The 15,078-nt window shown below is 49.5% G+C and overlaps 4 protein-coding genes across 4 annotated transcripts; 2 read left to right on the forward strand and 2 right to left on the reverse strand.

Annotated features, from left to right (window-relative positions):
• Positions 1-5,258: 5,258 nt before the first annotated feature.
• On the reverse strand, positions 5,259-8,970 carry ENH_00058210 (intraflagellar transport particle protein, putative; the record flags this gene model as incomplete). Its single annotated transcript, XM_013581800.1, has 6 exons — positions 5,259-5,547; positions 6,015-6,169; positions 6,401-6,494; positions 7,831-8,062; positions 8,352-8,678; positions 8,916-8,970. 6 exons carry the CDS (start codon positions 8,968-8,970, stop codon positions 5,259-5,261), a joined length of 1,152 nt encoding a protein of 383 aa, XP_013437254.1.
• Positions 8,971-10,717: 1,747 nt separating this feature from the next.
• On the forward strand, positions 10,718-11,182 carry ENH_00058220 (hypothetical protein; the record flags this gene model as incomplete). Its single annotated transcript, XM_013581801.1, has 1 exon — positions 10,718-11,182. One exon carries the CDS (start codon positions 10,718-10,720, stop codon positions 11,180-11,182), a length of 465 nt encoding a protein of 154 aa, XP_013437255.1.
• ENH_00058230 (hypothetical protein, conserved) lies at positions 11,100-12,069 on the reverse strand (the record flags this gene model as incomplete). Its single annotated transcript, XM_013581802.1, has 2 exons — positions 11,100-11,434; positions 11,601-12,069. The coding sequence occupies 2 exons, from the start codon at positions 12,067-12,069 to the stop codon at positions 11,100-11,102; spliced, it is 804 nt and encodes a 267-aa protein (XP_013437256.1).
• A 2,474-nt stretch (positions 12,070-14,543) lies between these two features.
• On the forward strand, positions 14,544-14,819 carry ENH_00058240 (hypothetical protein; the record flags this gene model as incomplete). Its single annotated transcript, XM_013581803.1, has 1 exon — positions 14,544-14,819. One exon carries the CDS (start codon positions 14,544-14,546, stop codon positions 14,817-14,819), a length of 276 nt encoding a protein of 91 aa, XP_013437257.1.
• Positions 14,820-15,078: the final 259 nt, after the last annotated feature.

Here is a 15,078-nt window from a genome sequence, read left to right on the forward strand (position 1 = left end):
TCTTCCTGATTATGGTGTGTTCGTCACAAATGGCAACCATAGATTGTGACTGCTTTGCATGAAAAAATTAATTGGGCACACTGTGCAGAATGCAAATGTCATTACATGCATTTGACCAGTACATGTTGTCAGGTATCATATTAGTTTATCACAGGACGTACGAGCTTCTATAAGAAGAAAAGAATGCACAAATGTAATCAGTCCCTTCTTTGCATCTCATAGAATCTGTAGCACCAAGATATTTCATACACCTAACTGCTTCACAGTATACATACAGTAGATTTGAAACGTTTTCTGGGTCAATGCCGCTTTCGACATTTCAGACTGTAGGTTCGGAATATCATGCGAAATAGAGTCCCTTCATACAGCAGACACCGGAACAAGAGCAAGTCCTGCAATCATTTCTTCATCGTAGTCAGATATCAAAGCGACTTTTCGGTACATAGTAAACCTTCAAGGTGCCTTGTCACGCCAACTACTATGCTTTAAAAGGGAATCTATTCTAAAGCCACTCGGCGTAAAAGGCGTTATCCAGTCATACTGGCAGATCTTTCTGCTTCGTACTCACACAAATTTAGTTTGTTAGCGGACACTCAGAAACGCATTTCTAACGTGACTTGGATTCAGCGATGAAGACATACGTTTACAGACGCGAAATCGGCTAGCTAGTCCCAGTGTGCTGTTTCTTGAAGCAATGCTAGGGAAATGATGGATTTCCACAGTGTATCTGTAGAAAGTCGCATCATTGCAGCAACATGTAGACACCTAGTACAGAAAAGTGAAGTTTTTAGTGTTCCGAAATCGCCGCTGTCTGCAAATAATCCACGTATCACTATAATAGTCGAGCTCCTGGTCATGAGAAGAACGGGGCTGCCCGCTAGATGCTGCAACTGACAAGGGTAACCGAAGGTCAAATGCATCCTGCATGCACACTGGACCATGCCAACGGTATGTGCATTCTCTGAGTAGTTCACTACATATCTAGGAGGCTCATTTTCTGCTTTAAAGTTGCGTTAATATGCTTGTATGGAATACTGCACACTTATCTGGGATATCGGGGAAAGAGCACAGGAGTGTAAGGGCGTATCTTTAGACCCCCTTAGTCTGGGGCACTCCACGGCTCGTGCAAAACCGTGGGAGATCGGTGCTCATTATAGCCCAGGCTTGTGAAAATTTGACATTTTCTAAGAATTAAAAATGATTCTAGAAGGCCCTCCTGCGCCAACGCTGGTAGGTTTCCGTCTCTCCACACTGTAGAAAGAAACGAAGATTCCTTTCCACCCGCTGACAGAAGAACCACTAGTATGGGGCAGTCGTCAAGCATTGGAGCAGGAGGGTCTTCTAGAGTCACTTTCAATTCCCAGAAAATGCCAGAGCAGTTATATGCATCTAGATCTGCGTTCGGCTGTCGTTACTAACAGGTGCGCTACGGACCCTGCGTTGAAATCTCTCCAGATTCTGCAGAAGCTGCCGCTCTTCTGTCAGAGAGCAGCAATGAAGAAACTAGAGATACAAAGGCTCTTATAGAGCGAATAAAAAGAGAGGCGCAAGGATCAAGAGTACCTGTTGAGGCGGTACTCGATGCATTGTTTCCCCCTCTTGTTTGGAGGGAAGGAGATCGTTTATTTGTTCAGGCATGCCTGCATATACATGCTTTATTGAGCATAATTGTAGAGTTTGCTTGCTCACTTTTTTGCTAGCTTTAGAGAGCGGACTGGCAGCAAGGGTCAACAGGATGAGCCAAATTTTATCTTTCGCTATACATTATTCTGTGCCTTGTACGCGCTTGTGCATGCTGGGGATGCAACATTTCTCAGCATGTAAGCACAGCGGCCGCAGATCGAGTGGATGTATTGAAGACGCGTGAAGAGCTAGATATACAGCTTTTGGAAAGACGAGCATCGGAAACTGGCGTGTGTGCATGTCGGTATGATGCTGTACTTCAATGTTTCGGTAGGCACAGGTTCTGGATTTTACATGAAGAGCTATTCTATATGTCAAGGCGAAAACTCACAGTAGACTGCGTGCAGAACTCATTAAGAATTTTCATGTTCGGCCGGGTAGGCGTCTCGTGAACACTAAGCGAAAAACTACCTAACGCAGTTTTCGATGCTAAAATGCGCAAGCATGTGTTCGCTACAGATGAGCTCATTCGACAAATCGCAATCCTTTGTCCTGAACGGGCACTACTTCTGCTGAGGTGCGCTTCAGAATCAATTGCAAGACTTTGCTGGTAGCTGCAATACGCTACGGTATTTCTAGCTGGTCATTTATTTCATTCTGTATTGCGCAGAGTCAAGGACGAAATTAAACTTACCATATCTGCCCTGGAAGTCCTCTGCAAAAGCTCCATCAATTTTTCTGCTCTTAAACAAATACAAAGCGACGGAATCAAGTCGACTGCTACCGAGGAGCAGGCATGGCTTTGCACGAAATGCTGGTAGCGCACACAATGAGTTACACTGGCTACAGCAAGGTCACATCAGGTTGCCTCCTTCTGATAGCAGGCTTGTGAGGAAAAAGTGTTGACTTATCAAAAGAAGGTGGATACGCTCTTTTGCAGCTGGACGAACTGCGAGAGAAAAATGAGGAACTGAAAGCAACCTTGGCAATAACGAAGAACAAGATTGAGACATCAAAGGCGTATGCTGTAACACAGTGCTCACATAACCTTTTCAACAGACGCGACTCAGCACTTTGCTGACCACCCGGTTGAGACAAACGACCGCGTGTTTTCCAGCATGCTGAAATATTCGGTAGAACTGGTGGAGACAATGATTACTGAAAGAAAATTTGAAGCAAATACCAATGCGACGGGTTTCGTGATTTTTCATGTTAGTTTGATCGAAACCTTGATGTTTTGTCACGCTCTAATCGCAGCACATAGGCACCAGGATTCTGATACGCTTTGACCTGCATTAGTTTACGTGGGCACCTTTTAATCCTCTTTTTCGCTACCTGCGATGTTTGTGTCTTGCAGTCAAATGACGGAAGAGTATAATGCAGCCGTCAAACAGCATGCCAACGAAGTGGGTTGTATAAATGCCTGCAGATGGATGCAAACGATAGCCAGTAGCCTCAGCAACAGAAGTGTCATGACCTATGCATCCAACTCTAAAGTGCGGCTTGCACTGTTTTAGTGCGGTTTTCTTACAGATCGAGATGATGCGACAACAACTCGCTATTCTTGAGACTATCTTCATAAACACCCACAACGCGCGGGGCAAGGTGACCACGACTAGCCAGGGACCTAACCAGCCAACCTCTTAGCTACGCAAAATGACGTTATTTTTATCTTACTTTATCGTCTCTGCTGCTCCTCTGTATTGCCATTCTTTGAATGAATCGCCATTTTCCACTGTCAGCAAAACCTCTGACTCTTACTTAGTTTAGTTGTGCCGAGGGCTCAGTCGCATTTGTCCGACTGAGTAGCGGCCAGAATGAGGCGGCTGCTAGCATTAAATCTAATTTTGAATACGCCTACTGAAGCTTAGGAGGTTTTTGTAAATTCACGAGTTCTCCTGCAGCAACTGCTGCTTAGCAATTTTCAAAACCTCTGTTTTCTAGTATACAACGTGATTTGGCCGCATGGAAGGGTTGAGAATTGGGTAAAATGGTACTAAGGACCGACTCAAAGAATACATAGAGCGAAAGAGCTAGCTCTGCCCCTGTATCATGATTCTACGGGCTACTTCACGCACGCAGATAACCAACTTACGTAAAGGGGACAAAATACTGTGGCTTCTCACTGTTCAATATGAATTAAGGAGTTGGTGAAGTTTGTTAATCAAAATGCAGAGTATAAGATGGTTAGTCAAATATACTGAACAGAGAATCACACTGAGTCGTGAAGGCTCGTCACTCTTTCCTACGCCATTCTTGTTCCGTTTTATCGACGCAAAAATCCCCTATGCCAACTCTTTTCATAACTTCAGTAAAGTGGCAATTAGCGCAGCTAGCTTCGTTCAGACTGTCACTCGGAACAGTCTTCATAGAGGACTCTCTCAATTTTGGGAAACCGCCATATAAATCAAAGGAGTGTCTTGTATGAGTTCTTCATCGTAATATTGCTCAGCATGGTTACGTCAAACTGCAAGAGGTGAGGTGGCTTCCGTTCTGTTGATGTGCTTTACTGTCTGCACCCTCTAGGCAAATGCCGTGGCACTCAGCCTTCAGAATTACGGCTGGAACGCACGTTAAGAGGGAGGTTGGAGCCAATTGCTAACTTGGTGTAGTGTCCGTACACAGATGGCCAAGAGTGTCATCGGCATTAGCCAGCCCCACAGACCCTGATCCGATCCAGTGGGCTGGGCGGGTGGCGGCACCTTGCTAGCTTGCAGTGCGGAGTCTCATGCTGGTCCCATATATGTTGTGTTCTATGAGAGCCACCAGCGCAATGTAGAGCAACTAAGTAAAAGTATAAACAGCATTGCACAAATCAGATCCTAAACGATGACATCGCCTACTCAGGTTATTTGCAAATACAGTTGCCTCTGCAGCTTACTGACCCTTCTCACAATCCTGCATTTGCCTTTTCACAGTTAGCCTGCCGTCAAGCTTTAGGGAATTGCGCCCTCAGGCGTCTGTACAGTAGCTGATCGTAATAGTAAGGTTCCGCAAGAAGCTGCAAGTTGTATAAAAGTGAAAGGAAAATCTTTTTAAAACAATTCGAGGAGAACGTGCCCCCTTTATGTTCCCGATCTTTCATCGTGTCGATGACTTATGAACAAATTTTTCAGACTTGTGTACAAACTGGCTTCTAAATTGTCTGTCAAGTGTGGCTCAAATGGATCTGCACGACCTAGACCTTATCATAGGGCCGAAACTCGACAGAAGGCTAGTAGAGCTTTCTATGCGCCGGCTTTTGTTATCATGAGGTTCATAGACTTTAAGAGGAACTATTCGCATTGTTTTGTTTATATTTTTCTCCAAATGCCCACAGCGGCATGCATTCTCATGAGCTCTACACTCACCTGCCTCATGAACGCTCCCATAATTTTCCGGCAAGCTCAAATGACATATAGTACTGCTTTAGAAACTGGAAGGTGGATAATGCCCGGAGATGGATTGCCATTGGAAGTTCAGGCCGACCAAGGAAGCGTATGTGTGGCAGCGCCAAATTAAGCCCGAGTCTTCTGACCTTTTGATTGTTACTATGGGGCCTTTAATTTCACAGCTCATAGCTCGCCCACTGCTTCAGCGGTTTCAGCGTCTGAGGAGCTCTCAATTAACGCTTTCGCAGTCCTAATTCTATGCTGTCAGAGCGGCCTATCTTTGAGCATTCCGAGCTTCGCCTTGGTCTTGTTCAACTCTCTAGTTACGTTAGCGTCCTCAGGGTTTAGTGCATGAAGTTCTTCATAGAGTCTCAAGGCATCCGGCAGGAGCCCTGCCTTGCGCATGCAGTAGGCTTGCAGTTGTTTCCATTTTAGTTCTTTCGGTCGAAGCAAAGAAGACAAAGAAAAGTAGTCAATCGCTTCAGTGTACGATCCCTCGCGCAGCAAATACACACCTAGCCAGCTTGTAGTCCCGAGGTCCCAAGGACGTAGCCTGACGTAGCCAAATTGTAAAGTCCAAGACGGTAGCACTCAGTACTGAATCGCAGCTTATAAATCTCTCTGGCTATGCGCTTTTCCTACGCTAAGGAGTTCAGAAATTGTACCAGTAGTCACTGCTACACTCACCTAAGGCCTATTATGTTGAATTCATGACTTTGTGTAGAAGTGAGTGTGTTTGATCGTTAGTTACATTGCATGTTACCACGCCCTTGCGTGTCAACACACTGAATCTTGGCTGCTCAGAGTCTAGCCTTTGCATGCATAGGCCCATCCACGGCAGTTCAGGTTCGGGCTAGAGACTAGGGCTAAGCGCCTTGTCTTTGCTACAACAGGCCTCTGTGTAGGGCGGCCGGGCTTTCGCCTAGTTCTGTGGCCCGCATACAGTGTCCACAACCTAGGGCCTACAATTTAGGGTTGAGCGTTTAGTGTTTTTAGGGTGTGGTGCCTGGATAAGCGTACCCGTAGGCCTCTCTGTAGTGGCCTAGGGCCTCTTGGCGCATGTTCAAGCTCTCGCTGAGCCGCCCCATTTCTTTCCACACTTTTGCGTCTTGTGGTCGCAGAGATGGCGAGGCAAGCAACGCCAGAGCCTCTAGCGCTGAGTCCAGCTGCCCTTGCTTTGGGCCGCAGAAGCACAGCATGTGGACAGCAGCCACTACATATAGTTCTGGGCACTCTGCGCAGCTAATTGCCTAAATGTGCATTCCTACATCTACTGCCAGTTCCAGGGAGATGCGGGCACTATAGCGTCGAGAGAAGAAGACCCAAAGATTCGTTCCGGGCCGGTCTGGTTTGCAGGGAGTTGAAAGGGCTTAGGGTTTAGGGTTTGGGGATTAGGGTTTGGGTACCTGCTCGTATATTTTGGCGAGGAGGAAAAGTGCCTCAGCGTGGGCGGGAAAGAGCGACCGCAGCCGCAGCAAGGCAGAAACCGCTTCCTCCTTCCTAATCAAATAATGAAGAATAAATCAAATAAGAAGAAAAAAACATAAATATATAGTGCTTATGTATATGAATATATATATATATATCTGTACGTTATTGCCAATATATAGTAGTATATGAAGAATATGAATGCAGCTAAATAGTACACTTGCGCATCTTCACATATTTATGTACCTGTGTCGCTGCTTTTACAATTCTATTCAAGCCTTCTTCTACATCTGTGTTTACAAATGCTTGTTTTTTTTCTTAAATCTTAAACAAACCTTAATACACCTCAGAGTCTAGTGGCTGCAGCAAACAAATGAGGCTAAAGCTTCAAGAATCAACTTTAACCATTGTCGCTAAACGAATTCAGGTGATTACACCTTAAGTCCTATACCCTAAACCGTGAACCCTATGGTGAATCTTGCAAATGGTCAGCAGAAACAGCAGAACAAAAAGCTACGAGCACTGCAACGACACACTGTCCATACACTGCATTTTATCCTCCCCGCTTTCTAAAATGTCCCTGCTGCTGCTGCTGACGCCGCTGCTGCTGCTGCTACCTGTCCAGTTTATGACAAGCAACAGCGAGATTAAACAAAGCTTCCTGGCAGCTGTTGTCTCGCTCAAATGCTTTTTCAAAGCTCGCTTTTGCTGCTGCGGCTTCCCCGCGCTGCAGCAACACGCAGCCTTTGTTCACTAGCGCCTTAGCGCTGCTCCTGCAAGAGCAGCAGCAGCATCACCGGACTCAAGGGCGCAGCAGCAGAATTACTATCAGCGGCAGTGGTGGGGGCGTGAACGCCAAAAGCAGGAGCAAGAACAGCAACAGCAACGGCAGCAGCAGTCGCAGCAACAACCGTGCCCTCATGCGTGTATATGAGCAAATAGAACAGCAAATAGAAGGCGCGTTCATCGCAACCGGAATCCATATAAGCAAATAATAAGCAGTCACATAACACAGGTCTGGCAAATAAAATAAATTAAAATGTAAACCAACAAAAGCTGTGGATTAAATAAGAAACAAAAAGCACATAAATATGTAAGAAGCGAATCAGGGGTGGGCACAGCGGCATACACCCCAGACACGTGGGGAAGAGCCAGAATCAGCAGCAGTAGCAGCAACTGCTGCTGTTGCTGCTGATTATGCTGCTGCTACTGCTGCTGCTGATTTGAGTGTAGCTGTTGTTGTCTTCACTGAGGCTAATGCTAATCTGCTACATCGGCTGTTACTTTTGCTGCTGGTGCCGGTGGCGCAGAAGTAAAGCAGCAGCCGCACTTGCTACCCTTGCTGTTGCTGCTGCGTGCCCTGCTGCTGTTGTTGCTGCTGCTGCTGCTGGTACTGCTGCTGCTTCACCTGTCAGCAGCAAGCGCCATGTCTGCGTAGGCGTCCGCTTGCTGCAAGTCCCCCTCGAGTACGAAAATGAAGGACAAGTTAATTGCTGCTTTGAGCAGCGAAACTCTACTGCTGCTGCTGCTGCTGTTACTGTTGCATGCTTTGTAGGCAGCAATTGCTGCTTCTTCCCTACCCTCCCGCAGCCACCCCATGGCCCTCTCGAGTTCCACTTCACCGGCTAAGTTTTCGAGGCCTGAAGAGTAATTGGAAAAGAATTATTTATAAATTAATCGTGAATATAATATTTAATTAACTGATTAATTTATACTTGTTAAATGAATTAGTAAATAAGTTAACTCACGAATTCGACAGTGAGCTGCTCGGATAATAAATAGGCAAATGATAAAAAATTAATTATCAGCCATTTGACTAATAGATTAATTAATTAATCAATCCGGTTGATTGAGTTAATTAAGTAGTTAATTTGCTACATCCATAAGAACAATATATTATATATTTACTTATTTATTATTGCTGCTGACCGTATTGCCTCAGGGCGTTTATAACCTGCTGGTATATTTCGCCTTTTTGCCTCGGCGAAAAATAAACTAATAAACGCATAGCAGCTAGAATGCACTCGTCTTCATTCAAAAAAGAAGTCTCTACCTTCGGTGCTGCTGGTGCTGCTGCTGCTGCTGGTGCTTCTGCTGCTGTTGTGACGGCAGAGCAGGCAGCAGCAGCAGAGGAGTCTGCAGCAGCAGCTGGAGCTGCTGCAGCATTAGCAGCAGGAGGCGCTGCTGCTGCTGTTACTACTGGTTCTTCGTCTTCTAGAGAGAATATATCAACACAACCCTTGAGGTCCTCCGACTCTGTAAAGCACCTAAACCCTGGGCTATAAACCCTAAATCCTAAGACCTGAACCCTAAACCCTAAATTCCAAAATATAGAGCTCGTTAAAAGGTTTAGGGACAGCAGGAGCAGCAGCCTTGAGCAAGTGCTGCGCAGCAGACGCTACAGGCTGTGCAGCAGCAGCAACAGCAGCAGGAACGCTGCAGCAGCAGGCTCCTAGAGCAGCAAGTAGCTGAGCTGCTCAATGGATTTAATACCTCTTTTCATTTTCTCCTGCTTCAGCAGTAAAAGAGAAACAAAGAAATGCTGCATCCGCTCCGAGTCGCCCAAAGCCGCCCAGCAAAGAAACAAATTGAAGGACACCAGCAGCGAGGAAGCAGACAGTGGAGCCAACTGCAGCACCAGCAGCGGCAGTAGCGACAGCAGCAGCGGTGGCAGCAGCTGCGCCAAACAACCCTCTAGATGATTAGTTGCTTTCAGAGCTTTCGAAGCAGGCAATATTTTTTTGTATTTTCTTTGTGCCGCGTCTGATCAGTTTATTTATTAGTCAGTACCCAATGGTTAGCTAGCCAGCTAGTTAGCTAATCGTCTAGCTGGTTAGCTAGCTAGACAGCGAGCCGGCTAGCCAGCTAGCTAGCGGACTTCGTACCTACCTCTTTAACGATCTAGCTACAAAACTCGCTATTGTGCTAGCTAGCTAGCTAGCCAGCTAGCTAGCTAGCCTAATATGCAGCCCTACAGGTAGCTGCAGTTATCCAGCTACCTAACAAGGTGCCTACCTAGCGAGTTGGCTAACTACCTAGGTGGCTAGCTAGCCAGCGACTCAGGGAGCTAGCTCATGCTTCCTCTGAACTTTTGCAGCTAGGTGGCCAGCTGACTGGGCAACTAGCTGGCCACCTAGCTGGAAAAATCTTGGAGAAAACGTGAGCAAATGAGCAGCAGCGATTTACCTCGAGAGATTTCTCATTTGCCTCTGCTGCTTCTGAAAAACGACCGAGGCAGAAGTAGCAGCTGCCTATACACCCCAGTAACCTCGCCCGCAGGTGTTTGTAGCCCTGCAAGGCGAAACATAGTTTAATTTAACTTATATAATTCTTCTTGCTTTTCTGATCCGGTAGAATTCCTTTTCATGACTTGTTTGCTGCTGCTGCGTTCAGAGTTCAGTTGCACTTGTGCGCTTGCACGAGCAGCAGCAGCAGCAAAGGCTGTAGCAGCAGCAAACGCGGCAGCAGCAACAACAAGCCCGACAGCAGCAGCAATAGCACTGTCAGAAGCAGCGGCAGCTGTAGCAACAGCAGCAGCAGCAATGGCACCAGCATAAGCAGCACAAGAAGGTAGAGATGAAGCTCAAACCCAGCGCCGTTAGCAGCAGCCGCAGCAGCACCCCCAGAAGTAATAGCAGGAGCAGCAATGCCAGTGCCAGCACCACAACACTCCCCAGCCTCAGCAGCAGCAGCAAAGGCAGCAGCAGCAGCAGGAGCGAACCTGGTTGCTGTTGCTGACTGGAACATTATCAAGAGCAGATTTGAAGGCCTTGAGAGCCTCAGAGGGTTTTTGCTGCTTCAGCAGCAAAGAGCCCACATTTGATCGGAGCCTAAAAGCAGCAAAAAAGCACTACAAGCAATCAATGAATGAATAAAAATAAATTTAATAATAAAAATTGTAAATAATGGTCAAATTAACTCGCCACTTCGCTTGCAAACGAGCAAGAAACAACAAAAGAAAAAGTTGCAGAAAAGGAACCTTTGGAAAACAGCAAAAATAGAAAAAAGCAAAAAATTAAGAATAAATATTTTGCCTTATTTGTAGCAATTTGATTCTCAGTGAAAGAGAGAGAAAGAAAGAGAAATAAATAAACTTATTTTAAATAATTAATTAAAGTTTAATGGAAGAGTTCTTTCAGTAGATACAGAGCAGAAAAAGTAAAATAAATCAGTAACAAGTTGCAAAGAGGTGAGTGAGTGAATAATGAATCAAAGAAAAGAAATAGAAAACAAATATTTACAACTTCCGAGTTTCAGGCAGCCTCGAGTCGCTGATGAGCTTGCTGTAAAGGTCAATGGCTTCGTCAGTGCGTCCCGCAGCCTGCAGCAGCAGCAGCAGCAGCAGAAGCAGCAGCAGTAGCAGTTGCAGCAATACCGTTGGCATGAAGCGGAGGCAGCAGAATCAGCAGAGGCAGCGAGGCTGCAACCACTCATCAGGAAAAGCAGTTGCAGCAGAAGCAGCAGTACCACGAGCAGCAGCAGAAGCAGCAGCATCACAGGCAGCAGCAGAAGCAGCACAGCAGAAGCAGCAGCATCACAGGCAGCAGCAGAAGCAGCAGCAGCAGCATCAACCGGAGCAGCACAAACAGCAACAAAGGCGGCAGCAAAAACATCCGAAGAAGGAGCAACAAAAACAACAGCGGTTCAAGCAGCAGACGCAGCAGCAAAAGCAGGAAGCTACGCAGCAGCGGTCACCTCGAGCTGCTGCGCAAGATGCACCGCTGCTGCGAGCTCAAGCGACAGCGCGTTTGCTTCGATAACTCCTGCTTCTCCTGCTGCTGCAGCAGCAGCAGCAGCAGCAGAGGCTGCTGCTGCAGCACCTGCTGCTGCCGTTGCTGCCTGCACTGCAGCAGCATTGTCTTCGTCCCCGCTCAGTGAAACAGAGCGCAGGAAACAAGCCCAAGCCTCTCGGTATGCAGCAGCAGCAGCTGCAGCAGCAGCAGGAGTAGCAACAACAGCAGCAGAAGCAACGACAGCAGCAGCAGGAGTAGCACGATTGTTGCTGCTTGTCGCTGCACTCACCACCCTGTGCTAGTTTATCCTGTGCTAGTCGCTCACCAGAAATAATTCAAGCTCTGCTGCTGCTGCTGCTGTTGCTGCAGCTCCTGCAGCTGCTGCTGTTTCACAACTACGGTTGCTGCTGCCTTTGCTGCTAGTGCTACTGCTGCTGTTGCTTACCTTCAGCTAGGGCTTCTTCTGCTCTTTGCTCGTCTGCTGCTTGGATTGCCGAAAGGGAATTGCTGCTGCTTCGGTAGCTGTTTGCTGCGGAGTGCAGAAGCCCAGAGCCTGCTGTTGCTGCTGCGGCTGCCCTCGAGCCCGCTGCTGCCGGTGTTCCTATGGCTGCTGCTGCTGCTGCTCTGTCGCCTAGCCCGGCTGCTGCTGCTGACCTAGAGAAGGCGCTTAAGGGCCTCAAAAGGCCAAATGGCCCTCGGGAGGCAGCAGCAGCAGCTGGGGAAGGAGCAGCAGCAGGTTCTGCTGCGGCAGCAGCAGTGCGAACCGAGTTCAGACGCGGAAGAGACTGCAGCAGCACGCTCATCTCAGCAGCAGCAACAGGCTCCAGGCTGCTGCTGCTGCTGTTGCTGCTCTTGCTGTCCACGAGTTCAGCGTCAGCAGCAGCAACAGCAGCAGCAGCAGGGCTGCGCCGCATGGGCGGAGGAGCAGCAAGAAAGGGCAGCACTGAGAAACACCAACCGCGCAAACAAGCGTGAGACACACAGCTGCAGCAGCAGCAGCAGCAGCAACGGCTGCAGCAGCTTCAGGAGCGGCTGAGGCAGCTGCAGTGGCCGCTGCTGCAGCTGCAGCAGCAACGAGAGATCCAGCTACGTTGGTTAGGGTTTTTGACTGCAGCAGCACGACGAGCTGCAGCAGCAGCCAGAGTATCAGAAGCAGCAACAGCGGCAATGGCAGCAACAGCTAAAGCAACAACAACAACAGCAGCGACAGCAACAACAGCAGCAGCAGCGACAGCGGCCCTTTGTGGGTTACCTTCTTGCCTCTGCCTTTGACCCACTATTTGCCCCGTGATGCTCAACACTAAACCCTAAACCCTAAACCCTAAATGTGTCTACAATTGTGACAGTAAGAAGCTCAATTATTAGCTGCGTTTCGATGGGAAACCTTGAGCGCTAGAGGATAGCACTGGGTCTGGAGCAGCAGCAGCAAGCAGGAGCAAACAGCAGCAGCAGCAGCAGCAACAGCATCAGCAGCAGCAGCACCAGCTTCCTACTAAGAGACGCCTGTTTCCATCACTGGCGCCGCTACTTTCGTCGCTACAGTGCTACAGTAGTGGCAGCTGCAGCTACTGCAGCTGCTGCAGCAGCAGCAGCGGCAGAAGCAGGCCTCAGATAGCTCACTTTGCTGCTGCACTTTATTCTTTTCTCTTGGTTGCAGCGTCTCTTTATTACTTCTGCCTCTTTCCCCTCAACAGCAGCTGCTGCTGCAGAGCGTAATGCCGTTGCTGCTGCAGTGCGCAATGCCGTTGCTGCTGCAGTGCTGTTGGTGCTGCAGTGCGGTTCGTGTTGCAGTGCCGTTGCTGCTGCAGCGTGCTTGCTGCGCTTGTGCTGCTGCTGCGGCAGCTACCCTTCCTGCGCTTCAGCCTGCAGTTGCAGCTGCAGCGCTGTCGCGCCATGCGCTGCTGCTGGTGCTGCTGCAGTGTTGTTAGTACTGCAGTGGCGTTGCTACTGCAGCATGCACTGCTGATGCAATGCTGCCGCTGCTTTTGCTGCTGCTGCAACAGATAACGTGTTGTTTGTCTTCTTGGCCGAGGGAACGCCTCGCAGCAGAGCTGCAGCACCAGGAGCTCGATCGCGAAAGCAGCAGCAGCAGCAGCAACAACAGGCGCCGCTAGCAGCAGCAGCACAGCAGGCCCCGGCAGCAGCAGCAGCGTATCCTGAAGCAGCTGCAGACCATCCTGCAGCAGCAGGGTATACGTAAGCAGCAGCAACGGCTCCTCAAGCTGCAAACAGGCAGAAGCGGCAGCGGTGAGCGCAGCAGCAACAGCAACGGCGCTCGCCCTAGCAGAGCTAGCAGCAGCAGCAGAAGCAACAATAGCAAAGAGCAGCAGGAGTAAGTAGGATCAGCAGCGCCAGCAGCAACCGCAGTAAGAGACAAGGCAGCACCAGCAGCAACAGCAACAGCAGCAGCAGCAGTAGAAGCAGCTGCTGCAGCAGCAACCGCGGCAACAGGTTGAGCGGCCTACGTTTCTGTGTCTTTGCCTTCCTGCACGTGTATGTACACCTAAGTAAAATTATTGCCTTTTAAACACTGAATTATTTGCATGGTTAATTAATTTAATTTATTTTGAATCGAAAACAAAGGGGAACACAAAGGAGCACCAGCCGAAGCTCAGTGGCTGCAGCCAACAGCAGCAGCGGCGGCAGCAGCAACGAACCTTCCATTAGTTGCAGTCTGCACAAGCCTCAATAACTAAGGCAAATACCATATATTCGAGCTCGAGGGTTTAGGGTTTAGGGCCTAGGGTTTAGGGTTTAGGGTTGGGGCCAGGGGCCCTCTGCATCTGCTATTTTGGGCACAGCAGCCACACGATCCCGCGGCAGCTTGCTGCAGCAGCTGCAGCAGCAGCAGCAGCGGCTGGCGCGTGGGGCCCCTAGCAGCAGTTTTTGGTGTCCCAGGGCCCGTGGAGGGTCCTGCTGCTGCTTGCTGTTGCTGCTGCAGCAAACGAGAGCTATCGGAGCAGCGCAGCGTGAAGCTATGCACTAGCAGCAGCAGCAGCAGTACTACCGGTAGCAGCAGCAGCAGCAACAGCAACAACAACAGCAACAGCAACACCGCCGGGAACGTCTTCCCATCCGCTCGAAGAGGCAGCAGCAGCAGCAGCAGCGACGGCAGCAGCAGCAACCGCAGCAGCAGCAACCGCAGCAGCAACCGCAGCAGGCGTTGCTGTTGCTTCTTTTGCCGCGACATGTCTGTTCCTCCGTAGTAGCTGTAGAGCTGCGTCCGCAGCAGCAGCAGGCACTGCAGCAGCAGCAGCAGGCACTGCAGCAGCAGCAGCTGATGCGGTGAGCTCGCTGCTGCAGAGAAGCAGCAACAGCTGTGAAGTGCGCTGAGAGCAGCAGCGCAGCAGCAGGTGCAGCCGCCGCAGCGACAGCAGCAGCAGGGAAGATGGCGCCGGCTGCAGCAGAGGGCTCCGAAGAGCGTGGGGGGGACAGCAGCAGCAACAGCAGCAGCGGCAGCAGCAGCAGCAGCAGCAGCAGCAGCAGCAGCCGGAGCAGCAGCAGCAGCAGCCGTGGCGGCACGAAGGCTGGGAAGCTGCAGATGCTGTTGGAGCTGGGGGACAGTTTTTTGCGTTTGATATGCAGCGGGAGTTACAACCCGAAGCGGGACGCTGCGGAGCAGCTGCGGGAGCTGCTGCTGCTGCTGCAGTGCCCGCGAGCGTGACTGCTGCAGCAAAGCCCCACCAGCTGGAGGGCCTGCGCTGGCTGGTGCAGCAGCACGACCGGCAGCTAAATGGCCTTCTCGCCGACGAAATGGGACTTGGCAAAACTTTCCAAACAATTGCCCTTTTGGCTTTTTTGAGAGATGAGCGCAGCTGCCCCGGGCCGCACCTCATCCTCGCACCCAAAAGCACCATTGGTGCGCTAGGGTTTAGGGTTTAGGGTTTAGGGTTTAGGGTTTGGGGTGGGGGTGGGGGTGGGGG

The sequence above is a fragment of the Eimeria necatrix genome, genomic scaffold (assembly GCF_000499385.1).
Source record: "Eimeria necatrix Houghton genomic scaffold, Enh_scaff496, whole genome shotgun sequence".
Classification (NCBI taxonomy): domain Eukaryota; phylum Apicomplexa; class Conoidasida; order Eucoccidiorida; family Eimeriidae; genus Eimeria; species Eimeria necatrix.